At 41.0% G+C, this 19,879-nt stretch overlaps 1 protein-coding gene across 1 annotated transcript in view; it reads right to left on the reverse strand.

Moving 5' to 3' along the window:
* Positions 1 to 19,879, reverse strand: part of LOC126278906 (orexin receptor type 2-like) — a 149,136-nt gene that overhangs the window by 18,398 nt on the left and 110,859 nt on the right. The window contains exon 5 of the mRNA XM_049979180.1: positions 15,804 to 15,916. Coding sequence (XP_049835137.1) covers positions 15,804 to 15,916 — 113 coding nt within the window. The remainder of the gene's footprint in view (positions 1 to 15,803; positions 15,917 to 19,879) is intronic.

The raw sequence follows: 19,879 nt of genomic DNA on the forward strand, positions 1-19,879 counted from the left end.
AAGAGGATATCGTTATCAGGAGAAAGAAAACTGGCGTTCTACGGATCGTAGTGTGTAATGTCAGATCCCTTAACCGGGCAGGTAGGTTAGAAAATTTAAAAAGGGAAATGGATAGGTTAAAGTTAGATATAGTGGGAAATAGAGACGTTCGGCGGCAGGAGGAACAAGACTTCGGGTCAGGTGAATACAGGGTTATAAATACAAAATCAAATAGGGGTAATGCAGAAGTAGGTTTAATAATCAATAAAAAAATAGGTGTAAGGGTAAGGTACTACAAATAGCATAGTGAACACATTATTGTGGCCAAGATAGACACGAAGCCCACGCCTGCTACATTAGTACAAGTTTATATGCCAACTACCTCTGCAGATGATGAAGAAATTGATGAAGCGTATGATGATATAAAAGAAATTATTCAGGTAGTGAAGGAAGACGAAAATTTGATAGTCATGGGTGACTGGAATTCGGTAGTAGGAAAAGGGAGAGAAGGAAAAATAGTAGGTGAATATGGATTGGGGCTAAGAAATGAAAGAGGAAGCCTCCTGATAGAATTTTGTACAGAGCACAACTTAATATTAGCTAATACTTGGTTTAAGAATCATGAAAGAAGATTGTATACATGGAAGAACCCTGGAGATACTAAAAGGTAGCAGACACGTTGTATGATGGTAAGACAGAGATTTAGGTTTTAAATTGTAAGACATTTCCTGGGGCAGATGTGGACTCTGACCACAATCTGTTGGTTATGAACTGTGGATTAAAATTGAAGAAATTGCAAAAAGGTGGTAATTTAAGGAGTCCTGGATAAACTGAAAGAACCAGAAATTGTACAGAGTTTCAGGGAGAAAATAAGGGAACAATTGACAGGAATGGGGTAAAGAAATACAGTAGAAGAAGAATGGGTAGGTTTGAGAGGTGAAGCAGTGAAGGCAGCAGAGGTTCAAGTAGGTAAAAAGACGAGCGCTGCTAGAAATCCTGGTCAAACAGAAGAAATATTGAATTTAATTCACGATAGGAGAAAATATAAAAACGCAGTAAATGAAGCAGGATAAAAGGAATACAAACGTCTCAAAAATGAGATCGACAGGAAGTGCAAAATGGCTAAGCAGGGATGGCTAGAGGACAAATGTAACGATGTAGAGGCTTATCTCACTAGGGGTAAGATAGATACTGCCTACAGGAAAATTAAAGAGACCTTTGGAGAAGGGAGAACCACATGTATGAATATCAAGAGCTCAGATTGAAACCCGGTTCTGATCAAAGAAGGGAAAGCATAAAGGTGGAAGGAGAATATAGAGGGCCTGTACAAGGGCGATGTACTTGAGAACAATATTATGAAACGGAAGAGGATGTAGATGAAGATGAAATGGGAGATATGATACTGTGTGAAGAGTTTGACAGAGCACTGGAAGACCTGAGTCGAAATAGACAACATTCCATTAGAACTACTGACAACCTTGGGAGAGCCAATCATGACAAAACTGTACCATCTGGTGAGCCAGATGTATGAGACAGGCGAAATACCCTGAGACTTCAAGAAGAATATAATAATCCCAATCCTAAAGAAAGCAGGTGTTGACAGATGTGAAAATTACCGAACTATAAGTTTAATAAGTCACGGATGCAAAATACTAACGTGAATTCTTTACAGACGAATGGAAAAGCTGAAATAAGCCGACCTCGGGGAAGATCAGATTGTATTCCGTAGAAATGTTGGAACACGTGAGGCAATACTGACCCTACGACTTATCTTAGAAGAAAGATTAAGGAGAGGCAAACCTACGTTTCTAGCATTTGTAGACTTAGAGAAAGCTTTTGACAATATTGACTGGAATAATCTCTTTCAAATTCTGAAGGTGGTAGGGGTAAAATACAGAGAGCGAAAGGCTATTTACAATTTCTGCAGAAAGCATATGGCAGTTATAAGAGTCGAGGGGTGTGAAAGGGAAGCAGTGTTTGGGAAGGGAGTGAGACAGGGTTGTAGCCTATCCCCAGTGTTATTCAATCTATAAATTGAGCAAGCAATAAAGGAAACAAAAGAAAAGTTCAAGGTAGGTATTAAAATCCACGGAGAAGAAATAAAAACTTTGAGGTTCGCCGATGACATTGTAATTCTGTCAGAGGCAGCAAAGGACTTGGAAGAGCAGTTGAACGGAATGGACAGTGTCTTGAAAGGAGGGTATAATATGAAGATCAACAAAAGCAAAACGAGGGTAATGGAATATAGTCGAATTTAGTCGGCTGATGCTGAGGGAATTAGATTAGGAAATGAGACACTTAAAGTAGTAAAGGAGTTCGCTATTTGGGGAGCAAAATAACTGATGATGGTCAAAGTAGAGAGGATATAAAATGTACACTGGCAATCTCAAGGAAAGCGTTTCTGAAAAAGAGAAATTTGTTAACATCGAGTATAGATTTAAGTGTCAGGAAGTCATTTCTGAAATTATTTGTATGGAGTGTAGCCATGCATGCAAGTGAAACGTGGACGATAAATAGTTTAGACAAGAAGAGAATAGAAGCGTTCGAAATGTGGTGCTACAGAAGAATGTTGAAGATTAGATGGGTTGATCACATAACTAATGAGGAGGTATTGAATAGAATTGGGGATGTTGTGGCACAACTTGACTAGAAGAAGGGATCGGTTGGTAGGACATGTTCTGAGACATCGCGGGATCACCAATTTAGGATTGGAGGGCAGCGTGGATGGTAAAAATCGTAGAGCGAGACCAAGAGATGAATACACTAAGCAGATTCAGAAAGATGTAGGCTGCAGTAGGTACTGGGAGATGAAGAAGCTTGCACAGGATTTAGTAGCATGGAGAGCTGCATCAAACCAGTCTCAGAACTGAAGACCACAACAACAACAATACTGAATAATCAGTTCAAGAATCAAAAAGGGGGAAGTATACTAGGAAAACTCCGAGATACGTAAATATTCGAGTCAGATTACATCACGGTCAGGCAGAGGTTCAATAATCAGAGACTGTTATATAAGGAGTACCCAGGAGCGGATATAAACTGAGATCACAACCTAGTATGAAGTTTGATTTGTTAGGAAGAATCAATGCGCAAATAAGTGGGATATGGAAATACTCAGGATTGATGAGAAACGCGTTAAGTTCTCTGCAGCTATAGATACTGCGACAGCGAACAGCTCAGCAGGCGGTCCAGTTGAACAGGAATGGGCAGTTTTAAAACGGGCAGTCACAGAAAGAAAAACATAGTTATAAAGAAGACAAGTGCAAAGAAACCACAGATAACAGAAGAAATATTTCAGTTGATCGACGAAAGGAGGAAATATAAAAATGTTCTGTGAAAATCATGAACAGAGAAGTACAAGTCACTTAGGAACGGAATAAATAGGAAGTGCAGGGAAGACAAGGCGTAATGATTTCACGAAAAACGTAAATAGATAGTAAAACAAATGATTGTCGGATGGGCTGACTCAGCATACAGAAAAACCAAAACAATGTTGAAATTAAAGGCAAGGGCGGTGACAATAAGAGTACAATGGGTAGTCCACTGTCAAATGCAGGGGTGAGAGCGAATAGGTGGGAAGAGCATACTGCCATCAGCTAGTGGTCGTGCGGTAGCGTTCTCGCTTCCCATGCCCGGGTTCCAGGGTTCGATTTTCGGCGGGGTCAGGGATTTTCTCTGCCTCGTGATGTCTGGGTGTTGTGTGCTGTCCTTAGGTTCGTTAAGTTTAAGTAGTTCTAAGTTCTAGGGCACTGATGACCATAGATGTTAAGTCCCATAGTGGTCAGAGCCATTAGACCCATTTTTGAAGAGCATACTGAAGGTCTCTATGATGGGAAGGATCACGTGATAGAAGAGGGAACAGGAGTCGATTTAGAGAAGATATGGGACTCAGTACTAGAAGCAGAATTTAAAAGTGCATTGAACGACTTAAGATAAAGGAAGTCAGAGATGACAGATAACATTCCATCGAAATTACTAAAATCATTGGAGAAAGTGGCAACAAAACGACTGACTCTTGACGTAGGTCTCCATAATGTATTAATCTGACGAAATACCATCCGACTTAAACAGAAACATCACCCACACTCTTTCGAAACACACCGACAATTACGAGAGTTTCCGCACAATCCGCTTAACAGCTCATGCAAGCAGATTTCTGATAATAATATGTGGAGAACGGAAAATAAACTTGAGGATCTGTTAGATGACGATCAGTTTGGCTCCAGGAAAGGTAAAGGCACGAGAGAAGCGGTTCTCTGCAGTCATGGACTGTGCAGCTGGTCCCGGCGGAGGTTCGAGTCCTCCCTCGGGCATGGGTTTGTGTGTTTGTCCTTAGGCTAATTTAGGTTAAGTTGTGTGTAAGCTTAGGGATTGATAATCTTAGCAGTTAAGTCCCATAAGATTTCACACACATTTGAACATTTGAGGCGGTTCTGGCGTTGCGTTTGATAATGGAAGCGAGACTGGAGAAAAATCGAAACACGTTCGTAGGGTTTTTCGACCTGGAAACATCGTTCGACAAAGTAAAATGGTGAAAGGTGTTCGAAATTCTGAGAAAAATAGAGTGAGCTATAGAGACGGAAGAGTAATTTGCACAGCGTCCAAGAACCAGGACGGAACAATCAGACTGTAAGACCATGAACGAAGTTATCGGATTAAGAACTATATAAGACAGGGATGTAATCTTTCGCCCTTAATGTTCAATCTGTACATCGAAGAAACAACGTTAAAAATAAAAGAAAGGTTGAAGAGTGGGATTAAAATTCAAGTTGAAAAGACATCTCTGACGGGACTCGCTGATGAAATTGCTATCCTCAACGAAAGTGGGAAGAATTAAGAGATGTGTTGTATGGAATGTACAGCCAGATGAGTACAGAAAGCAGACTGAGAGTAAACCGAAAAAAGACGATTGTAATAAGAAGTGGCACAAAAGAGAACAGCGAGGAACTCCGCATCAAAGTTTGGGAACACCAAGTAGACAATGTTAAGGAATTTTACTACCTAGGCAGCAAAAGCGGACTACCACTGGCAAAAAGGCCATTTCTGGTCAGGAGAAGTCTACTAGTATCAAACACTGGTCTTCATTTGAGGAACACGTTTCTGAGAATGTGCGTCTGGAGCGCAGCGTTGTATAGTATTGAAACATGGCCCGTGGGAGAAGCGGAACAGATGAAAATCGAAGCGTTTGAGATGTGGTTCTACAGACGAATGTTGAAAATTAGGTGGACTGGTAAGGCAAGGCATGCGAAGATTATTCGCAGAATCGGTGTGGAAAGCAGTATATGGATAACACTGACAAGAAGCAGGGACAGGGTGATAGGCCATCTGTTAGGATGTCAGGGAATAGTTTCGAAGGTGCTAGAGGAAGCGGTAGAGGATAAAGGCTATAGAGAAAGACAGAATTTGGAACACATTGGCAAATAACTGATGGCGTTTGTTGCATTTCGAATCCTGAGATGAAACGGTTGTCACAGTAAAGGGTTTCTTTCTCTTCTTCAGTTTCTCTTTCCCCTTCACTGTTTCTCTTCGAGGACATTCTTCACTGCCAACAAGGATTTCTCACGATCGGTTCATCCGTTTCCTTCTGTCAACTTTGCCAGAGACCATATCACATCGGGCATATGTGCTTGCCCACTTGCAGCAGATATGCCCAGTACTCACGTATTGGTTGCTGGGTTGGTTTCATTCGCTGGTAACTGATAAATGTTGGTATCTCCGATGATCTGCATTCTAGTCTCATGTCATTACACAAGAAGGAGAAAAATCCTCCGCCGAATAAACAGCAAGATTGCATTGGACCACGAAATTCTCCTGCTATCTTCTCTACTGTTCTTGTTCAACCGCAAGCACTTCTGAATAAACCATCACAGCGGTAGGTACACTTACCCGAAACTTCGCTAGTTGACAAATGTACATCTTGCGTCTCCCCACATGACAGACAGCTGCCATCGTGTGCACAAGACAGTCTATATAGCTAATTCAGTTAGTTAAATTATAGTGACTGCTTAAAACTGCTTAAATTATGTGATGAATTTGTTGCTTTTGAACCCATTAAAAATATAAGAATAGCACAGCACCAGTATATGTTTCCTTAGGAAAGAAAGATTATAACTAAAAAAGCAAGTTGTCCTCCTGATTGACGTACACCACAGTAACGTCATTCGGACATTTTCCCGCTATCGTGAGACACCAATCTCTGATATCCTATCGCCAGTTCTGAACAACACGAGTACTGCAAATAGTTCCGCTCCTCGAGAGAGAGGCATGGAATTAATAATTGGATGAGCTGACAAGAAAATAGAATTCTGCTTGATTTTCTCTCCTTCATTTCGTTGTCATGCAAAAAGGCGACCTTAAATTAAAAATCTTATCCAGGTTCAAAATCAAATAGCTCTAAGCACTATGGGACTTGACATCTGACTTACAGCTACTTAAAACTAACTAAGCTAAGGACATCACACACAGCCATGCCCGAGGCAGGACTCGAACCTGCGACCACAGCAGCAATGCGGTCCGGACTGAAGAGCCTATAATCGCTTGGCCACAGCGGTCGGCAGACTGACCAGGAAATCGAGCAAAAAAGTACAATGAGTTTCTGCAGAAATAGGTAACATAGTTTTTGCATTCCTACAGTTAGTGTGCAGTTGTCGTCTGACACAGCAGTCGGACACGACATGCGTGAACTTATACTATGACAAACAGTGTTCGGACGCCCCAACGTAACACAGAAGAACGACCAGATCGTACGAGAGGCGGCCCCAATATAAAAGGAAGCGGAAAGTGTTGTGTTGACGGAAGAGAATTTGCAACAACAGAATATGTAAGACACAAGAGCTCATTGACTTACAACATGAACTAGGCACTAAGTGTCACCTGAGTAGTAATAAATCCGTCAGCGATATTTCAACCTTTCTGAAGCTGTCTATGTCGACTCCTGTGAGGTAGAATCATGACTGAACCACGACCAGGCAGACCTTACGTGTTGACGGACAGTGGCCGTTGAAAATTGCGGAGCCTAGTTGTAAAAAATCGCATGAAATGAGCGGAAAAAGTCATTCGTGAGTTCCAAAGTGCTGCCAGAGTTCAACTGTGCGTGTGGAGTTAAAAATAACAGTATACTGTGGTTGATTAGCCCCTCCTGAGCCACACATTTTCGTAGTCAATGCTAAACACCACTTTCAGTGGTGTAAAGACCAACGGCACTGGACAATCGGTGACTGGAAACGAGTGATTTGCAGTGATGGCACACGCTATCACGCTATTTCGTTAGGAAATTTTATGGAATGGTCAGAAATTGGTGAATGACTGAATATCGTTATTTGCAATCGCGAACTGTGATGTACAGAGGTGATGGTGTTACCTTAGAGGACTATTTTATGTGCTTAGTGTGTAGTTCTCTTACTGCACCCAAGAAAACGTTAAATGCAGAAGGATATGAACACATTTTACAGCAGTTTATACTGCGAACGGTAGAGGAATATTCGGGCTTCCGTATGACAACGCATTCTCTCGTATAGTACCTCATCTGAAACAAATAACTGTGGACAGTAACACTGCTAAAACTGACTGGCCTGACCCGACTCCCAACCTGAACCCAATGGAATATCTTTGGGGTGACTTACAACGTCGACTTCGCTCGAACTGAACACCACGAACTCCTTTGGTTTTGGATTATGCTGTCATTCCTCCACAGTCAGGCACATTATTGAAAGTGTTCCGGGCAAAGTTCAAAAGCCGTCATAAATTGAGAAGGATTGTCCAGAAAGTAAGTTCCGATCAGTCCCGAAATGGACACCACAGTGAAAACCCGATGAAGCTTTGCACATACGTGTTGTGTAACGTCTCTAGTACGACCGTCGATCGCATTAAGAGGTTCTTTTCAGTTGCGAGTAAAGGTACCTAGAACAACGATGTCTCCCGCCAAGTAGGAGGGCCCGCTGAGAGGCTGCGCCTTAATGAATGCAGCCCACCTAACACAACTGCCGCGCACTTCCTTCTTCAAGGCAATTCTCAGCTGCACTCTGCAGGTGCAGTGATGACGCTCCTGCAGCCATTTCGATGGGAAGTGTTCGATCACCCACAACACAGACCTAACTGGCTCGTCCTGAGTAACATCTCTGTTCTCATGAAACGCTGGATACGAAGACAGGCTATGCACTAAGCACCAGGCTACGCATTATAGACCGACGTAGTGAATTATCGGAAAGCACAGGCGGTTGCCTTCTATGACGATGGTGTTGGAAATTTGGTATAACGCTCTGACAAATGTCTAAGTCGGAGCGACGACTATGTAGAGAAGTATCGGTAAATGTAGCTAACTCTTGCAAATATAATTCTGATTTTCACTGTGGTTTCCATTTAGCGACCGATCGGACCATACTTTCTGCACAACCCTCGTATTAACAGCAACTAATAGGTGTCCGGATAGTTTTGATCAGATGGTGTATATTACAGCTGCTAGAACTAATTAAAGGCGTATCATGACTTCCAAGACCTCAGTTGTTGACGGTGTGGAGCACGACCATATTATTTCTGAGGTATTAGAAAGCTATTAGTTCCTACATCATTGAAGAGTGTCACTGCTGCCTAACTGTGTAATGAGTTGGTACCTAACCGTTCCAGTTGCTATAAAGCCCTTTACCTTGGAATAAAAGAAAGAAAATTTTAAGCATTGGGATGGTTATTTATCAATTTCTGGAAACTTACATAATCCTATATCTTATTGTACGTAGTTCGTTTTTATCTGGTATAAAAACGTCAAGTTCCTCTCAGGTCCACATATACGATATTTGTTCTTCTGTACAAATATACACAAATTAGAATACCTATTTGGATACTTCGCTCTGCTTGTAAATGTGCAGCTTCTATTAAAATAAAAATTATTAACTTCATTTGTTGTAGTAATTGTAAACATGCTGACATGAGAGTCAAACTAAGAATTAATTGCTAAGAATCTCTAACATAGACAAAACAGTTTCCTAAAAAATTGACGGTCAGAAAATATGTAGTGAGGTAATAGTTATTCAGGATTTACCAAAACTTTTGGGTCAAAATTACACAGATTTCAGAAGATTCTAAACTGAATATTTTGGCATTTTGAACTAATGGTCGTAAACGAATATTTATTTTTAACTGAGGTAAGTATATTAAGCTTTATAGGAACAACAGAAACTCTTATAATTGTTCAAAGTAACGACCACCAGTTACAATGCAGTTATGCATTAGACTTGACCATTGTGAGAGTTGAAAACACCTTCAGAATTGAAGGAAGCCTCACCAGTGAGTAGTAAAAACTGTAGCATGTGCTCCACTTTAAATTCAGGTGATGATCCGTTAAGGGACTCCACACCAGTTGAAATCCTGAAATTTTAAATTCTTGTTGTTTTCGTTGATCTTAATCTATTGAATATCCCTCTTTCAGTGATACTTAATACATATATGTTATTGCCTCATTTCTGGTTTATTCATTCACTCAAACAAAACTCTGCGTGGGCTTAATTTTTTTCCAAGAACCTCAACAGCTGAAGAAGGTAAGATACGTCAATGATCTAGAAGGGCCCAAAGCTTTCAAAGCAGTTGAGGAAGCCATATGGAGAAAATGTAACTGTCAATAAATTGGGGTGCATAGGAAACGTACAAAAGCGAATGGGTACAAAGATGCGAAGACTGAAAATTACACATAATCACAGTACCTATCACAGTTAAAATCCAAAATTATTATGACATGCCCATCGGGAAAAACGTTAGTAGCGTAGAACATTCGATAAAAGCTGTGTGGACAGTTTCATTTCACCTCTCTCCAATATGGCTAAACTCAATCATGGTCTTTGCCCTCCAGAAAGTGATTCATGGTACAAATACAACAGAGCACAGCAAAGAAATGAGAAATTTAAATACGGACTAGCTATACCATTTGCCATATTGAAGATCTTGAAACAAACTTTCAGAGATTTGTCAGATGTAAGATTACTGAAGAAATGTCTTGATGGTCGCCCTCAAAATCCTAACGAGTCGATCAACAGCGTTAACTGGGCCATAAATCCAAAGCGGTTGTTCCCAGTTTGTAAACCTCAAAGAAGTTCAAGTCTTACACAAACAGAAAAATGTAGACAGTTTTTTTTATTTTGATGTAACCTATTACAAAAATAATTATTATCTTAAAACTAATCAATATTTTTAGAAATTCTGTTAAAGTTTTAAGAAACGTGTAATCTACAAGCAGTACTCTTACAAATTTTTATCCGCAATATTTTCTGAAAAAGATAGTTTTCATATGAATAAATTTTACATTAGTTAAGGTAGGGATTACCAGTCACCTGGACCTCCTGAAGAGAACTAAAACCTATGGAAACAGTCATTTGTCTCCATCGGTTGCACAAGTAGTTTACGATAGCGATAAAATACTGCCCCACTGGTACTCTTCACGTCATATTTTGTAAAGTGTGTATTTCGCAGGCTCCCCTACTATATGACAGCTATACTCAAAGCGATCAGAATCTATTCTCCCTCTCCAGCGGAGTGAAGGCTGATATGAAACTTACTGGCAGATGAAAACTGTGTGCCAGACGACTGACGACTCGGCCTCGCAGTACCACTTCCCCCAGTATCTTTTCTCGTAATTTCAAACTCCACTCAAGTTGTCCTGACAACCTTACAGTACTAGCACTCTCGGAAGAATGAATATTTCGGGGAACTGGATGGCTAAGCTGGTAAAGCAAATACCCGCGAAAGGCAAGGCCCCTGTTTCGAATCCCGATGAGGCATACAGATTTAATCCGCCATGAATTTTCAGACGCGTAATTTAACGCCCGTTCAGTTCTTCGTCCTTACCTTATATCTCATTGGGGCTTAAACAACACAGTTTCTTTCTAGTTGCTATCCTCGGCCATAAGTTCCTTCCAAATGGGATGCACACGTGTTGCAGCATTTTCCTATTTACATTTGTTCACCTTAGCGGTCGCTACATCCTGCGCCACCAACACTGAGTCTGCAAGCTTATAAAACGAAGAATATTCCATCTTCGATAACCAGTCCTAAACTGCAAACAGTGGAACTCTAGCATTGCCATATCAAACGACTATAAACTGCTTTCATTTGTGTGTGTGTGTGTGTGTGTGTGTGTGTGTGTGTGTGTGTGTGTGTGTGTGTATGTATGTCTATTACGTTGTCATTAGGTAGCAGAATGTACGAGGGTTCCCCCAAAAAGTAATGTACCACTTTTTTTTCTGAAACAGTTCTTTATTGCACATAATGAGAATTACACATGCGAAAGAATGGATTTTTATATACACATCCTATTTTTCCACGTAATTTCCATCCCTTTCTATGTCCTGTATGCCCTGTCAGTAGCAATCCTTGTCCTGGTGGCGGAGCCAGTGCTCCACTGTGTGAATGACCCCCTCGTCGTTCTCAAATTGTCTTCCTGTAATGACCTAACCAAGTGGAAGTCCGAGGGGGCTAGGTCAGGGCTGTCAGGTGTGAGAGCCGTGGATGAACTCCCCGACCGCTTCAAATCGTGGAGCTCCGCCGAACCGCCTTCTGATGACCTCACCCTCAGTACCCAGCGGCTAACCGTACTTCTGTCGACACCAGATGCTCCATAGACTTTGCACAAGCGTTTGTGAATATTCGCCATAGTTTCTTTCTTTGTAGTGACAAATTCAATGTTGTTTGTAATGTACTTCACCCACAGTCGGCATTTTGAAACTGACCTGCAGCTACGCTATCTGTCAGAAGTGAGGGAAACTTAGCGCGCTCCGTCAGGAGAGTTCAAATAATGCGTACGTAACAATTCGCGTTCGTAGCATTGTTTCCGGCTGAGAAAAAAATGCATTGCATTACTTTCTCGGCAACCGTCGTATAACATTCTCCAGACGAAAGCGCTAAAAATTTCCGTAAATACAGATTACTTTACGTATTCCGCTATTTACAGGACATTGCAGAAGAGTTTACAGTTTAAATACTGAAACTATGGATCATCTGACGCAGTGGAAAAATCGCTCTTAAAAAGGCGTAACAGCAACTACTTCTCATTTAAAAAAGAAAGTAGAAATAACCTAAAAACTACAGAGGTGTAAGTACATTAAATTCAACCTATAAACTATACACTTGTAATTAAATAAAGTAAATAACAGAGGCATTATTGCAAGAACAGTAGGGATCTGAAAAGGAAGAACTTGTACTGACAATTTATTTACAACTGAACAGGTAATAGACAAGAGAAGAGAATACGACTTGCCCAACTACGTGATGTTTGTAGATCTAGAGAAGGCCTTCGATAAAGTGAGACAGGAAATCTATATAAAAAGTTCATGTAAAAGCACATGCTTCAGATTCAATTTATGTATGAGCCATTACAGTGGGGAAATGTAATTATTAATCAGTGAGTAAGACAAGGGTTTCTAGTGTCACGCACGCTTTGTAACGTTTGTATGGATGGATGGAAGGATCAGGCATCACCTGAATTTAAAGTAGGAAGGACCACTTAAATGCGCTGCCATATGCTAAGGACTTCGCTATTATGCAAAAAATTGGAGGTAGTCTTGAAAGAGCTATTCATTTACAACATAATATTTGTAAGGAATATAACTTTCAAACTTCTAGCTCAAAATCAGCAACCATAACATTCCAGGTCAGACAATCACTAAGAACAAAGATCATTTTCGATGACAGAATTTTATAACAGTATAAACATCTTCATTATATAGGCTGTAATATCTCGTTTGATTACGACGGGCAGATAAATAATACACTAAGAAGATACCAGTCAATGTGCGGAGTAGTTTGAAGAACACTGAGAACACAGCCGACCGAAACGTAACCGAAGCTGTACTAGTTCATTACAGTGCCGGTTATTCTGTATGGTAGCGAAACGTAGACATTAAAGATCACGGTCATATAATAGCCATAGAAATGAAATTCCTTAGTACACTACTGTGACAGACTCCTTGTCAGGACGTACGAAATCATTTACAAAGACTGTTAACGCTGGACGAATGTAGAAGCAAATCGGAATAGTATTTACAAAGAATAGACAATTTAAGGATTCCTAAAATTAGCAGTGCCAGACCTATTTGCCGAAGACACCTAGGAAGACTGAGGCAAAGATCCATTAAATTCAGAACAGCTCGAAGAGCCTAATAGTAAAAATGACAATGATAATGATGATAAAAGCCATAATGATAATTTGAACGTACCTGAGATTGGTATTTACTTTTCTAAATTTGCCATTGGCTAGGCATGTTAGAACAACAGAATTCCTGACTCATAGAACAAAATAAGATTTATGTTATGTTAATAAGGAATTTGTTTTACGTTAATATTTACAGAATGTACAGACTACCAAAAAAAAATTTAATTTAATCTCCAAATTAAAAACACTACAGAGTGCCTGGAATATAAGAAGGAACTTGAGAAAACTTAATTCAAAGGAGACAGTGAACGTTTCAGGTTACTGAGCAATACTGCAAAATTTCCTGACCAACAAAAAATTTTACAAACTAGGAGGGTGATGTCAAATGGACAGAGGCAGGTTATCAGCCAACGAACGAAGAAGTTCTGGCAAGAAAAAAATTGTACCTTTGGCTTAGGTTCCAAGCTGTATATAATCGCCAAATTCTATTATAGGAAAAAAGGAAGAATCCAAACCCGTACCTCCTACGTAACATTGTGTGTTGACGTCTGACGACTGATATTTTGAGTCTGATATCGTGAATATAGAAATCAGTATCAGTACATGGTGTAATCTAGAAAGACACTGACGTACTGTGATGGTAACTGTAAATTCTACCTCAGCTACCTCATCTTGAAAGGGAGATACGGGTGTTTATTTTCCCTGTGAACCAGCTAATATTAGCAGACTATCTGGAGACACGCAGTTCCGTCGCCTGTGGACACAGTTTGCTATAATTATCCGCTGTTTTGCAGACCGCTACATGCGACACGACCGCGCTATCGTGACAGACCGTACAATTGCGTAGCTAAACTTAGGATGATCTGTGTATGTCCCGTTTTACTTGGGCCGCGAGCCAAATGTCCAATCATTGCTCTGAAGTTTACACTGCACTGAGCTCCGTCTACTGGCTCCATCCTGTCTTAATCTAAGCCGCAAGTAAGGCTCTCATTACACTATCACTATTTAATTTTGTTTTTATGAGTCATGTATTATTAATGTATTTATTCTCTCGAAAGCCACCGAAGCTGTCTTCCCCCAGGACCGTATTACGAAGAAATTGCTCCGATGTCGTCATACAGTAGCTTCTAAACGAGCTGCGGATTACAGTCATGTTCTTCGTGTCCAACCCATGCCTCATTATTCTCAAGGACTCAATTTACTGTAGTTCAAATGTTTCAACTCCTAGTGAGACCAATGGTACTAGCACCCATTGAATGTTCCAATCTGTACTTGTCCTGCGTATCTCTAATGCTAATCGCCTCTTACGACCTACATACCTTCTCTCGACCTGTTCCAAAACGCACACCACATCCTCACTTAATCCCTTCACCTGCAATCGCCACGCATCCAAACAACTCACCTACGAAATATTATCAGATGCGTAATGTACCGTCATCCTTATAATTCTGGATACAAGACATGCCACCATTTCATTGTTTTTATTTATTCAGCTATCTTACATAACGGCTGAAAACCGCTGCTCGCTGCCATCTCACCGACGCATTGTGTAAAAACCAGATAAGTAAAAAAAGATATCGACACATCCACTCCACATGCTAGCCTTTGGGTCTTGTCATTCAGTGATCTCATTCAACTCCTACAATTTTACATCCATCAGTAGCCAACCAAACGCACAAAAATCCAAGCAAGAATATTAGGAAAAAACAATTCTTACACTCGGTCCTCTAGACCTTTACCTCACAATTAACAGACGTACACTCTAAAACAATTCGAAGTGACACTCAATGAAAAATTATCTACACATAAATCAGTGTAAGCAAATTTCGTACATCTCCAAATACTCAAAATCCTATCCCAGGACTTACCCCATCTACCACATTAAAGGCCCTCAACCATATCTATCCTACCAATCACAACCTACTTCCACCTGTCCTGCTTATCTGAAATCTTACTAATTTCCATATACCAACAATTACATCAATCATAAATCTATATATATCTTCCATTCTTCATGTAACAGTCTCTCCACTACTTCCCACGTATTAATTTCTATCTACAGATACGAGGAACCATCACAGTTATCATCATTGAGTATTCAAGGTAAGGTTGCAAAAAAATTCTTTTTTTTTTAATTGAAGATGAAAATGTCACCCTGTGTTATCTTCTAAATCTCAGCCATCTCACAAAACAAATAATACCCAAATCTTCAGCGCAACTATAATTGACAGTTCCCATCCAAGCACCACCTTCTCAGCAAATAACCAGTATATCCAGAGCTATACCTACGCTCTAAAAGCCAGCTTACAATATATATAATTGAGGATACTTCCGGTCTCGAGACACTAACAGTTATCTTCTCCCCTACGCACATCACTACTCTCGAAGCGTCTGCCATTGTTAGGAAAATCTCAAGCCTCCCGCCCTTGCTCCACGAATCTCCGAAGGAAAAACGCAACCCTCCGTTGAATTTTCTCTACCTACTCCCTTAATCTCACCTGCGAAGGCAGCAAGCAAGAATCAGTCTTACAAACGTGTTTTAAGTCATTTCCTTCTTGGATGAGACACATGTCCCTAAGATTCTTTGAATCTGAGTGTGGCCTTTCCTTTTCCTATAAACCGTTGTTAGTTAACTACAGAAAAATGCCAGAAATCGTGATGATGGGAAAAGCGAAAAAAAGTTTGTACTCACCGCTCATGAAGTTGTAGATGATGGGGTTGACTGCTGAATTGGCATAGCACAGCCAGTGGGACAGCATCGAAATGATGCTCGTCGCATCATTCTGCGGGATGTCCATGGTGTACCTGTGCGAGCAGACCAACAGACTGAGTCATCTCTTCATGTTGTAAAACAGTTAACTCCTAACCTCGCGTAAAATAATTTCACGGGTACATACTGAAGTGGTAAATGTTGTGAGCAAAGTTAAAAAAATAGTAAGAGGAAGTTCTGTATACTGTTTTCTTTAATTGCTTCACTTTTCTATGATCACCAGGAATGTGGGAGCAATTTCTGACCTATGTTCTAAGCAAGAATCAAAGGTATCTCAAAATTCCAGGAATATATAAATTACTAAAATGAAATTTCAGTGTGTGTCAGAATTAGCATACATACTTTGAGGGATGGGAGGGAATTTGTTAATGACTAAAGTAGTAAGAACAGCCGTCTAAAAATATGGAAGACCAATGCACTACCGATAGCACATCTGACAGTGGATAAGCCTGTAATCAGAATTGTGAAAATTATACAGATTATAGAACCCATTTGAAAGGAAATAATCATCGTTTTAACTTTTTGGAATGATCGTTGTTATTTAGAGAAATAATAATGTTTCAATTGTGAACTGAAATATTTTTTCAGTCGGTTATTACTGTACAAAAAGCGTTGTCTAGAACTCCTACAGTTGACATTCAGCGAAGAGGGTAACAGTTTTGCACAAATATGTCTCATGATTACTTATGTATGTGAGGTGAATCACATACCCCACGCCTCGCAGAATGGCCGGGCGGTTAGAGGCACCATGCACGGATTGCGCGGTCCCGCTGGAAGTTCGAGTCGTACCTCGAGCATGGATATGTGTGTGTGTGTGTGTGTGTGTGTGTGTGTGTGTGTGTGTGTGTGTGTTGTCCTTAGCATAAGTTAGTTTACGTATTGTGTGAGTCTAGAGACCGATAACCTCAGCGGTTTGGTCCATAAGGAATTCACACACGCCGCGCGGGATTAGCCGTGCGGTCTACGGCGCTGCAATCGTGGACTGTGCGGCTGGTCCCGGCGGAGATTCGAGTCCTCCCTCGGGCATGGATGTGTGTGTTTGTCCTTAGGATAATTTAGGTTAAGTAGTGTGTAAGCATAGGGACTGATGACCTTAGCAGTTAAGTCCCATAAGATTTCACACACATTTTAAAAAAAAATTTAATTCACACACATTTGAAAATATACACCAATGGTCGTCAGCACTTACTGTCCAAGAGCCGATACTGACATTTCGCGGCGTTATCTCGGGCCGTACATGTACCAACTTTATTTTTATTTGGTAACTTCCCTAAATTAAGATGTTATGAGCCCCAGTAGACTACCTACAGAAAGGTGGCGATAAATTGGCTGCCGGCTCCCACGTAAAAAGTCAGCACTATTGGGAATAATTTTTGTCGCCTTTTCACTACTTCCGAATGCTGCAACACTCAGCGATCGCAAAGTTGTGACACTGTAAGTGCCTGATGAAGTGTTGGTGTGCTGTCTGTGTGAGCAGATGATCAACTGATTAACAATAGTAATTCACTTAGATTTAAATGCATTATAGATTATGAAGCACGCTCACAAATGCTAACTAAAAGTCTTGAAAGTAATTCTTCTTTTACCTCATTGCGTTTTATTAAAACTGCCTTAATTTAATTTACATTCCTTCCTCCGAATACACCGACGGAGAAAAAATCGCAACACCGAGAAGGAGTTGTGGGAGGTGACCGAAAAGTAGATAGGCGTATTTCTACATCTGAAAGATGATGTCTATTCAGATTTCGCGCCAGCCGCATAAGAGAGGCACTGATAGTGCCACTATGAGGATGCAAACAAACTTCACTTCAAATATATGCAGTAACGGGAGTGAAGTTATTTTCCTATGAGATTGGACTTGGTGAGTTGATGTTAGTCATGAATGCTTTTAAGGTGGCAATGACGCCTTTATCAACATCTCACTGAATTCAGCAAGGTGGTTTAATAGGACTACGAGAAGCTGGATGTTCATTCTGCCTTATTGCAGAAAAACTGGGCAGAAATGTAGCCACTGTACATCCCAGCGGGCACTATAGAGAGTGAAGACCATCTCGTTCGACATATGGCTCTGGCGCATCGTACTGCGTCTGCAGCAGCAATCTGAGCAGCAGTTGGCATCACAGTGACACAACGAACTGCTACAAATCGGTCACTTCAAAGTACAGCTCTGAGATAGTTGCACTATAGAGTCCATTCCAGTTGACCACAAACTGTCACCATTTGTAGATAGCTTCATGTGGTGTTAAGCGAGATCTCACTGGAGGACATGAAGTAGGTTTATTGTGTTTTCTGATGAAAGCTGGATCTACCTTTTTGCCAGTTACGGCTATGTGTTGTTTAGAAGAAGGCCAGTTGACGACTTGCAACCAACCTGTCTGTGTGCTGGCCACACTTGACCTACACCTGAAGTTAAGGTCTGGCGTGCGATTTTGTATAACGGTAGGAGCCCTCTCGTGGTTATCCCACGCACCCCGACGTCAAAACTGTAGGCCAGTCTTGTGATTCGGCCAATTGTGCTTTCTGTTGACGTTCATTAACAGAATTCCAGGAGTGTGTTTTCCAACAGGATAACGCTCTCCCACACACCGCTGTTGTAACCAACATGCTCTACAAAGTGTCGATATGTGACTTTTGTCTGCTCGATCAATGGATTTGTCTCTAGTCCATCGCATGTGGGACATTATCGGACGGTAACTTCAGGGTCATCCGCAAACAGCAGCAACCGTCCTTGTACTGACCTACAGTACAACAGGCATGGACCTCCATCCCACAACCTGGCACTCAGCCCCTGTACGACACCTGTACATACACGTTTGCTTGTGGTATCACCCCTCTGGCGTCATAGCAACGAAAGTGCAAGTTTTCTTGAAAGTCCAGTAACGTTCTTGCGGGATCCGGCAGATCCAATGGAGCACGCCCGCTGGCCCACGCCTCTAACGGCTCGGTACAACGACCGCCCTGTGCTGCCGTAATATAGGATGATCGACGGCAGCGGGTCACGCCCACTCTCTCTCGGAGACGCTCCGCAAAGTGATGCTACACAGACCCCGCCTGCTCGCCGCTACTTCATCACCGTCTGTACTTTAGGGCAGGGATACTTCATCTTGTGCACATTGTGATAGCGGGACTCTGTTTCTTGCTGCTCTATTTACACTGATGTTTTCCTTCAATTGAAGAAATACAAGTGAATCTTCTGTTTGCCGTGTCACTTGTTCGCTAATCATTTCTGCTCCTGTCCAGCTTTACTACGATGACAGTTGCCGCATAGCTCTGTACCCCACCACTCAACATCGTTTCCTTTCATTCAACTTTCTGGTGGTTACACCAATTATTATTGTACCAGCATTTCACATTTGCAATGGCTTATTTTGGACTTAACATTAACCTGTGATCTTGCAATGTTGATCATTTAAATGTGGTACCTACACAAATGTATCTTCAAAATTTCATTACTCTACATAATTAGATTTTTGTTGTTGCGTTTTTTTCACGTCAGTGTATGTATAGGATTTCAAGAGGACTATGTATATAATACGCATTCAAGAAACCCCATTACTTCCATTTGAAATTTGTACCATACAGTTGATAGGTGAAAGTCGCAATTGCCCATGAGTTGTTCGCTATTGAAGAACAAAAAAAAAGTAAGTTCTCCTACTGACGTCGCGTAATCTCTCAGTGGCTGCGCTGCTTACCCTTCTGCCCCTGAGATAAGCGAGCAACCCTACTTACCTCACAAACATCAAATAAAATTAAGCACATCTTCAAATATTACTGTCTCTGCATTCTTGTTCATCCTGAGCAGGAAACCCACGCTCCTAAGACGCTCTTGATGCTTTCTGGTTCCAATATTTATTATAAAATACGGCTGATAACCACGAACCGCACTAAAAGTTAACTCTGGCCGTTTTGATATACGAGTACACTATTAGATTAAAACGAGACGGACATCTATTAGTTACATTCTTATGGGGATACGCTCACCCTTCGGCTTTACGATG

The sequence above is a fragment of the Schistocerca gregaria genome, chromosome 6, assembly GCF_023897955.1.
Source record: "Schistocerca gregaria isolate iqSchGreg1 chromosome 6, iqSchGreg1.2, whole genome shotgun sequence".
NCBI classification, from domain to species: Eukaryota; Metazoa; Arthropoda; class Insecta; order Orthoptera; family Acrididae; genus Schistocerca; species Schistocerca gregaria.